Genomic DNA, 14,567 nt, shown 5'->3' on the forward strand with positions numbered 1-14,567 from the left:
GGTGTTGTAAAAAAACATTTTTTTATTATCTTTTAATCATGATAATTTTACAAAGCAGCAATAGCGCTTTGGGAGAAGCCTTCTCAAAGCATTTTGTTGCACGCTTGCTGCTCAAAAAGCTGAGGTCATCTTCTTGGCTGATGTCAGTGACTGCTTTGACTGAATGACTGTTTTTTTTTTTTTAGGTACAGTATAAGAAAACAACATACAAAGCATGTGATTAATACGGTACAGTACGCAAAACAAACGGAGAGGTCTCCGCAGCTAGTTGCATCTCTAATACAGCACCAGTGTGATGAGTTTATAGCACCAGTGATTTTTACAATCATCGAGCTTCTTTGGAGTATATTGATCCATACATATTTGGGGACAAACAGTGGCGTGTGAGAAATAGTAGAGGTGACGTTATAGCAGGGATTTCCAATTCTAGCTCAACCGGTGAGCCCAAGGAAACATCGGTCCTTAAATGCCAAACCTTGAATATGAAAATGTCAACTCTATATACATTTTGTGCCATTTTTGCTTGGTTATGTGTTGTGACGTTGTTCCGATTTAAGATATGTGCCTTGGCTTAATAAAGGTTGGGGAACGTCGCAATATAGGACACAACTGTGAGAAAAGAGAACAAATGTAGATGGGTGGCGTGCCTCAAGGGCGTCTCCATCAGCAGCCACCACCGCAGCTCTTCCCGCAGCTTCCCCCCACGGAACCGCAGTGTCCACTCACTGCCGCCACACCGCAGCGCGAGAACTGGTCCCGGCACAGGTCCGCTACAGACAGGCGAGTCCACAGTCAGAACACAATGGCGATATGGCCCCAAAATAATACCTGGATTGTCTTCAATCATTCTGGACGATTACAATTTTAATCACTTTTAAAAGAAACCAATAAACCCAACAAAGATTTCTTTAAAGGTTTGATTCGTTTGAAATAAAGTCCTTTGGAAAATATTCAGGCAACAATTATGAATACTGTAACAAATATAACATTCGTAGCTTGTGCATAACCTGCACAAACAAAAGGCACAAGGCTTGGGTAACGACCAATCATGGCTGACCTGTTGGTCATGTGACATTCATAAACTGAAACTACAAACCGATGTCATCTTCAGTCGAAAGCAAATGAAAAAATGTGATCGTGAAAATCAATTTAGTTTAACAAAAAAATACTCATTCAATCTCCAAAACGACATACTTTTGCATTCAGTCCCAATGTTTTCAAATATTAGTCTGAACAAGTGTCTAAAAATAGCTGGTACAAAAAAAAGTTAGACAAAATATAAACTTTTGATTGCTAAAAAAGGGCGACTATGCCTCTGAATGTCACAATAAAGAAGTCGTTACTTAATAAACATGTCCTGTAAACAATCCAACCAGCATTCTGCTAGTTTGGCAAAATTCCTGTCTGGTCATTTTCAAATCTTGGATTAAATTAACCATTTATTGCCCAGCCCTAAATTGGTCTCATGTAGTGAACTGACCTCTGAGCAGTTCTTCATGTGCACACACGGTCCTCACGCACACCTCCCTGTTGATGACGTACACACGCCTCAGACTGCAAAACAACAGAGAAAAGAAACGAAGAGTGAAACTTGCAACACCAACAATAATTTCACTTTCCTTTTTAATGACATTAATCCAATCCCACCTCTCGCAACAACCAAAATAGCACTCTATATTGTACTTCATAAAAACGTCAAAATAACAATTGAATAGAATGTAAAACAAAGAAAGAGTTTGTGCATCATGATTAATTATTGGCTCCTGGTTTGTGCAAATTGGCCACCGGGGGCAGTATAATACAGAGGATAAAGAATATATGCCTGTGAGTATTGTTATGTCTATGTTGTTCATCTCATTGGTCTGCATCTCTTTCCCACACACTTCTCCACTTTTGCCCCATTAAGTCTGCCAAATAGCACAGCTGGATTAAACAAACGTCTTTGAAAAGGAAGAAAAATGGCCTTTGTGGTTCTCAACAAAAACAACACCGGGTTTCAAAGAAAAGACCAATAGCCTTCATCCCATCTGATGTTTCACTCTCTTTAATGTGGTTTCATGTGTGTCATTTTTATCTCTTCCTTTTGTGGGAGGGAAAACATGGAGTCTTGGGGCACCATTTTATGGAGCGAGGTAAAATATTTACATTTAACTTCAACTTCAGCCAAAATGGACCCCTTATTGAAATGCAGTAGAATGTGAGGAGTATTCAAAAAGGAATTAATATTTCTGAAAATATGATTCGTGTGATATTGAGTGCGAATCCATAGTAAATCCTCTTTTAAATGAGAGGTCATTATTTCATTAATATGAGTATTACAATTGCACTGTATTGACTTTCAAAATATTATTGTGATTAAGTACAAATAGTTATCTTAACATCTATAGATGTGACAGAGTCGATAGAAAATGATATTATTATTATATATGATATATTAGCTTTACAAGGCGGTGGTTTGAGATACAAGTGCCTAGATTAGATTTTTTTTTTGATACAAGCTATTTGGCCGATTTTTAAAAGCTTTTATTAGTTTATTTTGGCGATTATGGACAAAATAATAATCACAATTATTTTGGTCAATATTGAAATCACGTTTATTCATCATGTTTGGTCAAACATGTCTATTTATTCTCTTTTTTTAAAACGAGCAGTATATAATCAAGGCTTCAAGACTTGATGCTTACAAATGACAATAATAAACTAAAATAAATCAAAAAAGTAAATAATAATTAAAACATTTGCCCGAGACATGGCAGAAACTTGGCACGCAGGCAACATAGCTAACTTGCTGGGTGCAAACCTATGAAAAAAATGAAGCATACAAACCCTAACCTAGCACATTATTTACTTTTCAGCAAATTTAATCAATTGGTAGTCAAAATGTTATTTTAGGTCATTTCAAACCGAATTTATTCCAATTTTTTGCCAATCGGATTTTTCAAAATGGGTCTCAATTGACAGTTAGCACTGTATATATATTAGGGATCAGTGAGAAACTGAACACCATTTCACACTGGTAAATAATATACAGTATTACGGTGAGAAAAGCAGAGGCTTTATGTGGGAAACATTGTCCCCTGGTGGTAGGATGACAAAGTGTTTGATTTGACATGTAGGTCTAGTCTTAAATCAGGCTCTTTAAACGTTAATATTGACAAGGATCAGCTTAATTAATCTTGGCAGCCAATGTCATGGTCACGATTGAAATTCTATTATTTGTGCAACCTTACTTTAGTTTGGCAGCTCGTGCCCAATTCTTCAAAAAAAGGCTTCAAGATATTTCTTGCCTCTCCCAGTTTACTGTTAAACTGAACTTAAAATAGATAAATTGCAATTTTATTTAACGTGATCACACATCTTTTAAACAACACTTTAAAAGGACTAAGAACAGCATCGACCCTGTGGAGTTACTATGTCTTTTCCTTAAAGAAGTGGATATTTGAATACAATCGGCATATATTCTTTTTTTGTGAAAAAAGGCTGAAATTACTGCAGTTTTTTGAGGCAGTTGTGAAACTGTTCTTCCCGTGGGTCTCTGGCTATATAGTTTTAAATTATTCTTGTGCTATTCATCCAGTTAAATACATAATACTGTACATATTCTATATGCAACTCCATTACCATGTAGCGTAGGCTTGGAAACATTTTTTCTTAGATAGCAAGTCAGTAAGAACAGACTCCACTTGCTGTTCATAACTTATGTTCCAAAAAACTGAATGAGGACATTCTTCCTCCGACTGCAGAATCCATGCACGTTAATCAAATAAGCCTGAGTGTGTGCACGTTTGCGTCTGTGAGTATTTAATTTCCACCCAAAGTAAAAATCCTCGAGGCCATGTTGGCCCACTGAGTTCAGATGGGCTTTCTGGCTAATAAATAGAAAATAGATAATGACACGGTTTGGGGATGTTCGTGTAAATAGCTCGTCGTGTAATGTAAGCGCTTCCATGTGCGACCTACCTGTAAAAGCAGAGACTATTCAGGCACTGCTTGCATGGTTTGTGCACGGAATAGAGTCTGGTGCAGGGGTATTGCTCTTCTCTGCAATCTGAAAAGAGCAAGCATAGGTAGAGCCTACAAATGACCGTTTTCAACGAGTAGTCAAAAACTCGACCGTCTTACCGAGAGGACCTGGCTCTGTGGGCTCCGTCTCCAAACCGGTCTCTGAAAAGAAAGAACCACTCGGTCTCTTTTCTCCACATGGAAATTTGAAGATTCGGCAGGCATACCTGGTTTTTCTGGACGGATCACGGGATCTACTCGAACCTGTTGCTGGAAATTTCCAGGAACTGAATCATGATTCTCAGAATCTGGATAGAGGAAAGATACATTCTCTAACTAATTAGCATGTGAACTGCACCTGCACAATTTAAGGAGGATATGAAACTTCTATTGATTAGAGGTCAAAGATTTTTTAAATATTTTTTAACAAAGTGTTACTTCTTTGGCACTGAATGATCAGGGCTAAGGAGCAGTTGTCTGCGCTCGGCTTTTGCTACGTAATGTCAACAGCGATCACTCCCACAGTGGCACAGACCTCCCTCTCTTCGATCCCCCAGCCTATATTCATATTTGAAATTACCAACACTGAGTAATATCCGCCTCCATTCAGAGATAAGATGTGGAGTCACTCCACTCACGAACATTTTGCCCAAATAAAGTGAAAGTGACGAGAGAACAATGTTTATGTCAACCTTTGTAATTGTTTACATTTTCTAATGATGGCATCTGCAGCATTTCTAGGAAATCCCATACCTTGTGAAAAAGAGTTTTTTCTTGGATGATGAAATTTAAAAGCAGTTTAACATACTTCCCTGCGACACAGTGGTTCAAAAAATATTAACCCATCTATAGGTCAAAAAGAGACCAACCCAATAGTCAGATTAATTTGACCCAACCTCTGGATTGTTTTACACAAAGCAAACCCCAAAATTGGTCATTTTGTACATGACAACCTCCACAATCAGGATTGTTTTGTATAAAACAACCCAAAAAGTTGGGCCAACTTGACCCAAATATGGAGTTGGTCCTTTTTTGACCCATAGTTGGCTTATTTTTCAACCCAAATGTTTCTTGAATGCAATCTGATAAATGCTACACACATGGGTGAAATCAAAATATGCTTTACCTGGAAAATAATCAGGCCCATAATCCTCTAGAAAAGAAAACGATACACAGATCAACACCAACAGGTCACTTGTGTATATTTAGGTACTTTTCCTTTCCAAATGATAACAACTTCACAAACTTACCAAGATAAGGAAATGGTTCCTGGTACTGAGCCTGCGCGAGCAGCACAACTGTTGATTCATAGACAAATAATGAATTAAATGACATCCTAAATGCTTTCGACTTTTTTGATTTTCACATTTGAGTCCATTTCTAACTTTAACAACCCTTTCTAAGCATTCAAAAGAAAATTGAGATACGCATGTTATGATGAAATATGTTGATCGTGGTAGAGCTTGTTGCATATACAGGTAAACCTCGAAATGATCTTTCACTTGTTTTGGATGCTATTTAATGTGAGCGTGCTACTCAGGGTCAAAGTGCCGTTACCTGGCATGCAGATCAATAGGAGGCATCTCATGTTCGCTTTTGGAGGTGGTCAGACTCTCACTAGAAATTTAAAAACAGGAGGTAAAAAGGGATCAAGAGCAGCATCTATTTTTGTTTTTTTTTGCCTGCATGTCCTTTGTAACCTCTCACCCCCCTCCTCCCCCTCACCCCCACCACCATCACACTCACACACACAGCCCCCCATTCACCCCCTTACTGGCCCCAGCAAAAAAAAAAAGGGGGGGGGGGGGGGGGATATGACAGCAAGAATGTGGAAAGTCTCTCCTTCCCTAAGAACAATTGCTCTGTTTTCCCACTTTTCCCCTCCGCAGCAGACAGTCTGGGGCTGCATTCCAGGAAAAGAAACGGCGGACCCCGGCACCCACTCTCTCACCCCCCACCCCCCTCCCCTCTATCCGTCTGCGTCCACATCCCTCATTTCCCTTCTGCCCTCCCACCCCGTTTTCTTCCTCTAAGCAAATGGTCTCCTGACTGAGCAGAAGGCCTAAAAACGGCAACAACATCATCAACAGTGTACACGTGAATGACATCATTCAAATCAATCTACAGGAAAGCTCCTCCTTCTAACTCTAATGATGTTGTTTTTCGGTCATTTTGAAAAATGTTCACGCTCCTCCCACAGCTTCCCCCAACTTTACTGTACGCCATCCACACAATAGTAAGCATGACTGCATTTTTTTTTTTTAAATTGATTGGCTGCTTATAATCACATTTTGGGACTTGGAAAAATAAACCAGGAAGATTTGCTTTCTCAGAACTTTCTCAGGTTAAGTAAAATCTATTGTTTTGTTCACACCCGCATCAACAAACTCACCCACTGCCAAATTCCCATAGTGCATCACAGTGGCATCAAAGGCCATATGTTTTCACAGCACGCATCTGGGAGCTATTACCCCCCGCCCCCTCCCTTCCCCACCAGAGACCCCCACAACACACACCCCCCACATACACTTATGAACTAGTTTTTCAAGACAGAAACCACAAATGCGCTTGACTTAAAATCAACCCCTTTTTAAAAAAAATATATTTTACAGTTGAATTAACTAAAACATACCCCTCTCTCTCTCACTCTCTCTCTCTCTCTTTGCACCCATTGACCCCCTTGTCTGGTAGTTCCACCCCAACAATCTCCCTGGCATTGCTGCAGGGGCTTAACTGTTGTCCCTCCTCCCAGCATCCCCCTCTGTGAAAACACATGTCTGCATGACCCCATCACCTCCATGCAAACCACCCTTAGAATTAAGAGTGTAAAGTTAAACACCACACTTGCTTGTTTTCTACCCTCAGATAAGTCAAATACATGACACGCTACAAATGCACGCGGATGAGAATAAACTACAAAAGAGGCCAAAAAGTGGCCACTTACCAAATCTTTGGATCGAAGTGCTGCGACTGTCCTCCACCTTCATGCGCCCCGTGAGTGCTGGAGGACTTTGCAGCGCCACATTGCACCACCCCGCATGTCAAGTCTCCTCCCCGTCCAGCCTACCGTGCATGCATGTATGCAGGTCCCTCATCTGGATGCGTCAAATGCTGCATAGGAGCAGCTCGTTGACACAGGACACAACGTAATGAGCAAAACCAAAACAAACAAACAAAAAACAAAAACGATCTTGGAGTAATTTGAGTACCTCAGTTCAAAACATTACTTGAAGCATTTTTCTTTGCCCCTGATACCTCCTAATTGGTGTACCCATCAGAAAAATTATGTCAAGCCAAACACAGCAACAATCATTAATGCTGTGCGTGACAGTAAGCCATGCCGGAAAAGCAGTGAATAGGCCAGCATCAAACAAACATCAAATAATCCAATACTCGACATTAAATTTCATTTTACATGGTTATAAAAATTGTCAACAGAAACAGCAACACTGTCTCTAAATTATTTTCTATGTACAAGTAATACGTTAAAAATCATTGTTTTGCCACTTTCTGTTGACTGAGAATGACCACAAGCTGAAGTCTCAATATGAGAATACAAAACAAACAATGTGTGAGCCATGAACACAGGTAATGTTATTTTCAGTTGACAGCAAGTGAAATTATTTTTTAAAGTATTTTTTGTGCATGAGAAACGACTTAGTAATCAAATTAATTATGAACATAACTTTTTACTGCTGAAAATGGCTTAATGGTACTATCCGCTTAAATCCAAATTGGAATAACAGCGCCTACTAGTGGACACGTAACGGTAGTTTAGAAAAACCTTTCTACACCGTGTTTAATCTGGATTTTGAATTCACTGTTCTGAATGAATACCTTTTCTATATATTAAAAGTCAGAGCCATCGCGTCGGAAGAAGAAAAAGTGCCAGACAAAAGCAACAAAAGAGCAGCTGTGTGTTACTTCCAAGATTTATTCTTAGGGAGTTTTGTAAAATCAGAAAGAACATTCGCACTTCTTGTCCAAACCAGCTGCTACGTAAATGCAACAGCAACAAAAACAAAGCAGCATTGTCTCCCAAATAGAGTTTGGAAACACTTTCAAATTCAAATGGTAGATCAAGCAGCTAAGAACTCGATTATGATTCTTACTTTTGAGTAGTGCTGTACACACTGGAGTTGAATGGCAGAAACATCTTTTATGATGCAGCCTTTTATTTTGTACATGTGCAATTTAAGAGACACACAAACACGGGAGTTGTACTATCATAGTGGGGACATCATGCATTGACACATTGCATTTCTTAGCTCCTAGCCCTAATCTTAACCATCAAAACAGATTACCTAACTCCATTGCTTACCCTAACCTCAACCAAAATTCAATTCAAACCTATATGCTAGAGACATGTCTCGACCTTAAAAAGAGGCCGAACTTGTGTGGTCGACCATAATGCTCACCGCAAGTGCGATAAGTCCCCAAAAACAGAAATTCTGGAATTTGGTCCCCACCATGTTGCAAAAACCAAAGGCGTGTACACACACACACACACACACACACACACACACACACACACACACACACACAAGCAAGTCTTTTGCGTTTTTGTGAGACAAATGTACAAGTCCATCAGACATCAAGAAGAATATTTTGATTTCAATTATATATAATTTAATGCTATATGGTACAGATGTTCAAACAGCAGCTGCTGCTTTCTTCTCTTTATATGTGGCCATCATCTTCTTGATCTCCGCTATGGCCTTCCCCGGGTTCAGACCCTGTTAGGACACAAGCAGCAGATAGGCGTCACGCTGTCGTTCGCCCCCGGTGGCGCGCCGCGGCTGGGACGCCTTACCTTGGGGCACGTCTTTGTGCAGTTCATGATGGTGTGGCAGCGATACAGGGAGAAGGGATCCTGCAGCTTGGACAGACGCTCCTCTGTAAAGTCGTCCCGTGAGTCGATCATCCAACGATACGCCTGGAGAAGAAGTAGCTTTTGAGGATGAGGCAAAAATGTTCTTGTGCAAAGTTAAACCAACAATTAACAAATACAATTTCAAAACAAACCTTAGTTTCCCAAATAACGTATGAACACAAATGACTTGCTTTTATTTTGAAATTGTTCCCGGCAGCGTGTCACGGTGTAGTCCTTCTACTGTTGCTCCAGATTCCCGATGTAACACAACTTTGTCCTGACATTTCATTCAAATTGACAATTTGTGGAGGTAACATAATTTCCTCATTATACTAACATTGACATACAGCACCTATAGCCAGTATTTACTGGTGGCTTGGGTTCTATTATACAGTTGCCGTTCCTACTGATCACTTTTTAACAAACCTTGCTGACTCAAATGTTTTTTCAGCCAGCAAATTTCTCTTTCTCACTCTCTCTCTCTCTAGAAAATAGATGGGTGAATTTAAAGTATGTACACAAAGCTGTGTAGTGCACACCTGCATGAGCACGGCAGGTCCAAGATATTTGTCTCCATTCCACCAGTAGCTGGGGCAGCTAGTGCTGCAGCAGGCACAAAGGATGCACTCGTACAGTCCGTCCTGCGCCAGACAAAAAGGAAGTAAGATTAGTCTTCGGGCGTCCTGACACTTGGACAGTGGATGTGAAAACAGAACTAAGAGGAGGGACATGCCAGTTTCTGTCTGTCCTCCACAGACTGCATGTACTGTTTCTTCCCCTCTTGGGACTCGTCCTTCTTCTTCAGGTAAGGCTCAATGGACTTGTACTGAGCGTAGAAGTTGCTCATGTCCTATGGCACAAAAACATGGTTCCTTCAAATATATGTACCTTCTGTTGTACGGGAAGGTGCAAAAATAGAATATGGAGGAAAAGACACACTTCAGATAGTATACTCACAGGCACCAGGTCTTTGACCACATACATGTGTGGAAGGGGATAAATCTTGGTTGCTTTGTTGAGATTTGAATCAATCTTGTTGAGGCAGGCCAGCGTGTTCCCACCGTTGATGTTCATTGCACACGAACCGCAGATACCTGCGTTAAAAAGGCCATGAGACACCTCACCAGGTTTTCATTTTTTCCCCTCCGAGAAAAACCCGGGAGTAACCAGGGACGCTCAGCTTTTGATCTATTACCAGCCTTGAACTTTCAAAAGACACACCTTCTCTGCAAGAGCGACGGAAAGTCAACGTGGGGTCCATTTCATTTTTGATCTTGATGAGAGCGTCAAGAACCATCGGGCCACATCTGCAGGAAGGATGAAGGAGCAGCCAAAAGTCAAACGAGTGTGGGAAAACATTTTGGCACATGATAGTCAGTGTGTTGCCACGTGGATTTGAAGACCACATGAAAACAGTCACAGCGTCCTGGACCAAATATTAAGGACTAATCCACGAGAAATTAATAGACCAACCTACACATAGGAAGTTTTCACATATTTGAATTTAAGTTTAGGGCTGGGGACACCTTGAACTGGTTACCAGTCAATTGCAGACTTCTTTTATAACAATTGACTATTTAGTCATTTTATACTCATCCTTTTGTAGTGTCGTAACCCCAGAAAAAGAGAAAACAATTGCACCATTTATCTTTTATATGCTTAAATCAAGCTGTGAGCACATGTTGGGCCAGTTCCAAAATTTAAGACGAAATCTGGCCGTTCCGCTGTATTTAGGGCAACACGTAATGCTCCGCAGCTGTCGCAGGCTTGGATCTGGGTCACCTACGTACGTGTTCAGGTCGATTTCGAAGGTCTGCATGCGAGGTTTGTCTCCAGGAGTGTCTGGGTCCCATCTGTACACCTGGAACTTCTTAATCCGCGGCTGTGCTGCTGGAGCGGCTGCTGTCTGTGCATACCGTACTGCCTGCCACGACAAAAAGCAATGTTTAATAAAAATAGACAACTATATAAAAAAAAGTTAAAATAAAGTAGGGTGCACTATAGACCAGTGGTTCCCAAGGGTCACTGAAGCAAGTCACATAATTCCCATAAAAAAAATAACAACAAAAACAACATAACCAAAACACTCATGAAAATTGATTTCTAAACAGCATTATGTGTACAGTAAGACGGGGAATGAAAATAAAAAATCTATTATTATTCCATATAATACATTGTGCAATATTATTTGGTAACCATAAAATTATGACGAATCCTAAATTGTGTGATGTGATTATCGATTATCGATTACCGAAGATATCGAAGATACCACTGCTTTAACTATTTTTTGAGGCGACTGTATCTATTATTGATAGTTAAAAAAATTGCGACACAAAAGCTCAAAAGAAGTTCGGGATAGTTAGCTATTAGCTTGTAGCATGCATAGTGTGTAGTCGATTCTATAGGCGGAGCCCACTGTTCTCAAATTGAGTTTCAAAAACGCAAGGCAATAGTTTCAAATCTGGAGTGTAAAAATGCCACGAGTCGTAATTATGATCATACCACTGGACCAGTTGAAGAGCGGAATGCCAGCACACCACAGCGGCTCAAGGACGTAAGACTAGCTACGGACATGTTGGTGTTTCTATTCTGACCTCCACTTCCTCAATGTCCCACAATCCACCGCAGTAGTGTTACGAAAACGTGGGAACGCTTGTTTTGTGTCACTTCATCGACCGTATTATATAAAAACGTCTTCCCGACACAATTTTTTTTTAAAAAATCTAACGCTCTTATTTTGTTTAAATGTTTTTAAATTGTTCTGATAATTACCTGAAAATGTTTCTTTAAAAAAAAAATCTAATATTTCTCTTGAACACAAAATCTGGCCAAACCAAACGGCAAATAAGAGTGTAAGGCAATATTAACAATGAAAAGAAAACAATAGCTTGGATAAAAATAGAAACATGAACCTGGTAACATTATTCTTAAATTTTATAACGCGTTTTGTGTGATCTGTAGTTTGTTTTTCTTAAGCTAACCCTTTATCTCAGGGTCACTTACGGGGTTTAGCGGTACTGAAATCAAACAACCCTAACGTAATCGTGCCATTTGTATGCAGTGTGTTTCCACACAGCTTGTGTGTCTCATGTGGATTTCGTGTAAGGTCACTCTCAACACGGTGGCCTCATTTCGAATAAGACGTCTGTGAAAATCCGAAAATGGTATTCCTGACGTTGTCCAGGTGGATTAGAAGCCGCGGGCCTGACCGATACTGGAAGGTTCAAGAACTTCTCAAGCATGCACGGGTAAGGAAGCAAACGTGTTCACTATACTATTTCACGTTGCATTACATGTCCCTGTGGTCATCATGACTTTTGATCTGAGAAATGAAATGACGCATCCTGACTCACATATTTCTGCAAAATATAAAGATCATCATATTAGATCATTATTAACGTTTGTTTTTAGCATTTCAGAGGCAGAAAGAACCGCTGTTACAGTCTGGCTGTACGTGCTGTCAGGAGGGCGTTTGTCTATGCAACAAAAGGTCGCATGTTGAAGAAACGCAACTTTAGAACGGTGAGATTTGAATATTTCATTATTGTACTTATCCTTACAAACAACTGGGACACTCACTGAAACCCAACATTAGTTTTATCAACAAAGTTTGCATTTACCAAGATATTTTTTTAATAATAACAACACACTTACACAAGCTATATTTCGAATCCAAACGACAATCTACTGAACTTATGTTTTAGTTTAAATTTCAGAACACTACTTTTTTTTTCTTTACCGTTTTTTTGTACAGCGCATTTTTAAGCGTTCAGTTGGATTAGACTTACACATACAATGCAGCCGCATGTAATGTTTACCCATTTTTTAAAAGTATCGAAATCCAATTTTTATTCAACTTTAATATGCAGTGTATTTTAATGGATGCGTGCGTCTTGAGTGAGTGAATGTGGTGATAGTGCATATGACAGTTACCCGGATAATTTCTTGAAGACAGAGTGGTTTTGTGTCATGTAACCATCCTTTCTCTTTCAATCCTATGCCAGCTTTGGATCTCACGCATAGCTGCGGCTTCTCGAGAGCACGGCATGAAGTATCCTGTTTTCATGTGTAATCTAACAAAGGTTTGCAAAAATAAGTTTTAAAATCTCTTAATACTTCATTCTAAACATTGGTGACAAGTGAAATCTACTGTTCCGTTGGTCTCAGGCTGTCGTTTTTAAAACATTTTCGTCATTTTGCGAACCGTCTGCAAAATGTTGGTCCCTCAGTACTTATGAACTGCCCACCTGATAGGTCACATTAGACAACACTGTTCATGTTAGTTTTAGTCTTTGAATCTTATTAGACCGCAATAGTAATAATAATTCTGGTCTTGGAATCTACAGAGCAGCATTCAGCTCAACCGACGGGTTATCAGCGAACTGGCTATCACAGAACCTCGATCGTTCCTTGCCCTCGCGAAGCTGGCCAGGGCCCGGCAGCAAGAAGGCTTCATTGCAGCGCTTGGAGACGGCAAAGAACCTCCTGGTGTCTTCTCCCGTGTAGTTGTTCAACAGTAGTGGATGCAAAATGTGGGCACTTGACATATCCTTTGTTTTGTTTTTCTACTGTTGTTTTTTTTTGCAACATGAATGTTGTAGAAAATGTTGTTTTTGGGGAAATGACAAGACACAGTGATTTTCCAACTCTTATTTTGCAGCTTCCTCCCCAACCACATTTCTAATTGGGAATATACCAAATAGTGTGTCCAAAATAGATAATACCCTTAATTGAATTCAACAGTAACTGAATAGCTTTGACCTGAAATGTCTAGTCATATGTTTTTTTTTCTTTCTGTAAATATTTATTTCTTGTATGATTGTTCTCTGAATGCTTAGTTATTAAAGATTTTGATATACGGTGCATTATGTTAGAGCAGTGGTTCTCAAATGGGCATATGCGTTCATGTGATATTTTAATTATATTTAAAAAGTAACCTCCAGGCAAAAGACCTTTGAAAGTAATGGTTAATTTGTGTCATTTCTTTCAGGAAAATATACTATAACTTCATAAAAAATATTTTTGTAGGCACTTTAATCAGATCAGTTCGAACTAAACTGTTATGTCACCAATCATCATCAGTCAATGACTTGAAATTTTTAACATTAAGTTGATGATTTATTTGTGAGAGCAGATCTTAACTATGATGACATGTTATGTTTATAATATTGATGTGCACACATGTGTGTGTGTAAGTAGGTTCTTCTAAAAACACGTAGTTGCGTTTTCATTTCCAAACTGTTCAAGAAATACAATTTCCAACGTTTCAAGTCTTTCTGTTTTCAACCAAATATGGTTGGCGTGGTTAATTTGTTAAAAAAAAAAAAAAAAAAAGTTTACTTACATTACATCACTTTAAAAAAGTGAACCACTGGTTCAGCGGTCAAAATAAGTTAACATACAAATGTTTTACTACAATTTTTTTTAAGCCAATCCTAAATTTCTACCAGAAAATTGAACGCACCTAATTATTTGTTGGCACGTAGTGTGTATATAATTTAAAGGGCATTCAACCTAACCGAAATATAGCGCAATAGGAGCAAGGACATCCAACAAAGTCAAATGTTTGACTTTCAAATCCGGCCGGACTGATGTAATAAACCGACGTGACTCTAGCTCAATTGTAGGTTTGTCCCATTCCGTGTTCCGTATTTGGTCTGGGTGGGGTATATTGTATGACCTCATCGGTCAC

The 14,567-nt window shown here is 39.4% G+C and overlaps 3 protein-coding genes across 3 annotated transcripts; 1 reads left to right on the forward strand and 2 right to left on the reverse strand.

The window, feature by feature from the left end:
- Positions 1 to 2: 2 nt before the first annotated feature.
- On the reverse strand, positions 3 to 7,031 carry mfap2 (microfibril associated protein 2). Its single transcript, XM_088423891.1, has 9 exons — positions 6,947 to 7,031; positions 5,560 to 5,619; positions 5,253 to 5,300; positions 5,129 to 5,155; positions 4,230 to 4,310; positions 4,123 to 4,164; positions 3,961 to 4,048; positions 1,481 to 1,554; positions 3 to 770 (listed from the first exon to the last, which is right to left on the reverse strand). The coding sequence occupies exons 2-9, from the start codon at positions 5,588 to 5,590 to the stop codon at positions 664 to 666; spliced, it is 498 nt and encodes a 165-aa protein (XP_088280017.1). The 5' UTR covers positions 5,591 to 5,619; positions 6,947 to 7,031; the 3' UTR covers positions 3 to 663.
- An 885-nt stretch (positions 7,032 to 7,916) lies between these two features.
- On the reverse strand, positions 7,917 to 11,489 carry sdhb (succinate dehydrogenase complex, subunit B, iron sulfur (Ip)). The gene is made up of 8 exons (XM_088424516.1): positions 11,378 to 11,489; positions 10,666 to 10,799; positions 10,097 to 10,182; positions 9,833 to 9,969; positions 9,609 to 9,725; positions 9,415 to 9,516; positions 8,816 to 8,938; positions 7,917 to 8,738 (listed from the first exon to the last, which is right to left on the reverse strand). Exons 1-8 carry the CDS (start codon positions 11,447 to 11,449, stop codon positions 8,655 to 8,657), a joined length of 855 nt encoding a protein of 284 aa, XP_088280642.1. The 5' UTR covers positions 11,450 to 11,489; the 3' UTR covers positions 7,917 to 8,654.
- A 436-nt stretch (positions 11,490 to 11,925) lies between these two features.
- Positions 11,926 to 13,738, forward strand: mrpl20 (mitochondrial ribosomal protein L20). The gene is made up of 4 exons (XM_088423783.1): positions 11,926 to 12,123; positions 12,287 to 12,397; positions 12,880 to 12,957; positions 13,222 to 13,738. The coding sequence occupies exons 1-4, from the start codon at positions 12,037 to 12,039 to the stop codon at positions 13,393 to 13,395; spliced, it is 450 nt and encodes a 149-aa protein (XP_088279909.1). The 5' UTR covers positions 11,926 to 12,036; the 3' UTR covers positions 13,396 to 13,738.
- The last annotated feature ends 829 nt before the right edge of the window (positions 13,739 to 14,567 follow it).

Source organism: Hippichthys cyanospilos, chromosome 9, assembly GCF_059441005.1.
Source record: "Hippichthys cyanospilos isolate Australia breed blue-spotted pipefish chromosome 9, RoL_Hcya_1.0, whole genome shotgun sequence".
Lineage (NCBI taxonomy): Eukaryota > Metazoa > Chordata > Actinopteri > Syngnathiformes > Syngnathidae > Hippichthys > Hippichthys cyanospilos.

Excerpts from the sequence above, each read along its gene's own strand:
- mfap2 (XM_088423891.1), bottom strand. The coding sequence starts at position 5,590 with ATGAGATGCCTCCTATTGATCTGCATGCCAG. Across the intron at positions 4,165-4,229 it reads GATCCGTCCAGAAAAACCAG|AGACCGGTTTGGAGACGGAG; the intron begins GTATGCCTGCCG and ends CTTTCTTTTCAG. Across the intron at positions 771-1,480 it reads ACATGAAGAACTGCTCAGAG|CGGACCTGTGCCGGGACCAG; the intron begins GTCAGTTCACTA and ends GCCTGTCTGTAG.
- mrpl20 (XM_088423783.1), top strand. The coding sequence starts at position 12,037 with ATGGTATTCCTGACGTTGTCCAGGTGGATTAGAAGCCGCGGGCCTGAC. Across the intron at positions 12,398-12,879 it reads AGAAACGCAACTTTAGAACG|CTTTGGATCTCACGCATAGC; the intron begins GTGAGATTTGAA and ends ATCCTATGCCAG. Across the intron at positions 12,958-13,221 it reads TCATGTGTAATCTAACAAAG|AGCAGCATTCAGCTCAACCG; the intron begins GTTTGCAAAAAT and ends TGGAATCTACAG.
- sdhb (XM_088424516.1), bottom strand. The coding sequence starts at position 11,449 with ATGTCCGTAGCTAGTCTTACGTCCTTGAGCCGCTGTGGTGTGCTGGCA. Across the intron at positions 10,800-11,377 it reads GCTCTTCAACTGGTCCAGTG|GCAGTACGGTATGCACAGAC; the intron begins GTATGATCATAA and ends TTGTCGTGGCAG. Across the intron at positions 9,517-9,608 it reads TGGAGGACAGACAGAAACTG|GACGGACTGTACGAGTGCAT; the intron begins GCATGTCCCTCC and ends TGTCTGGCGCAG.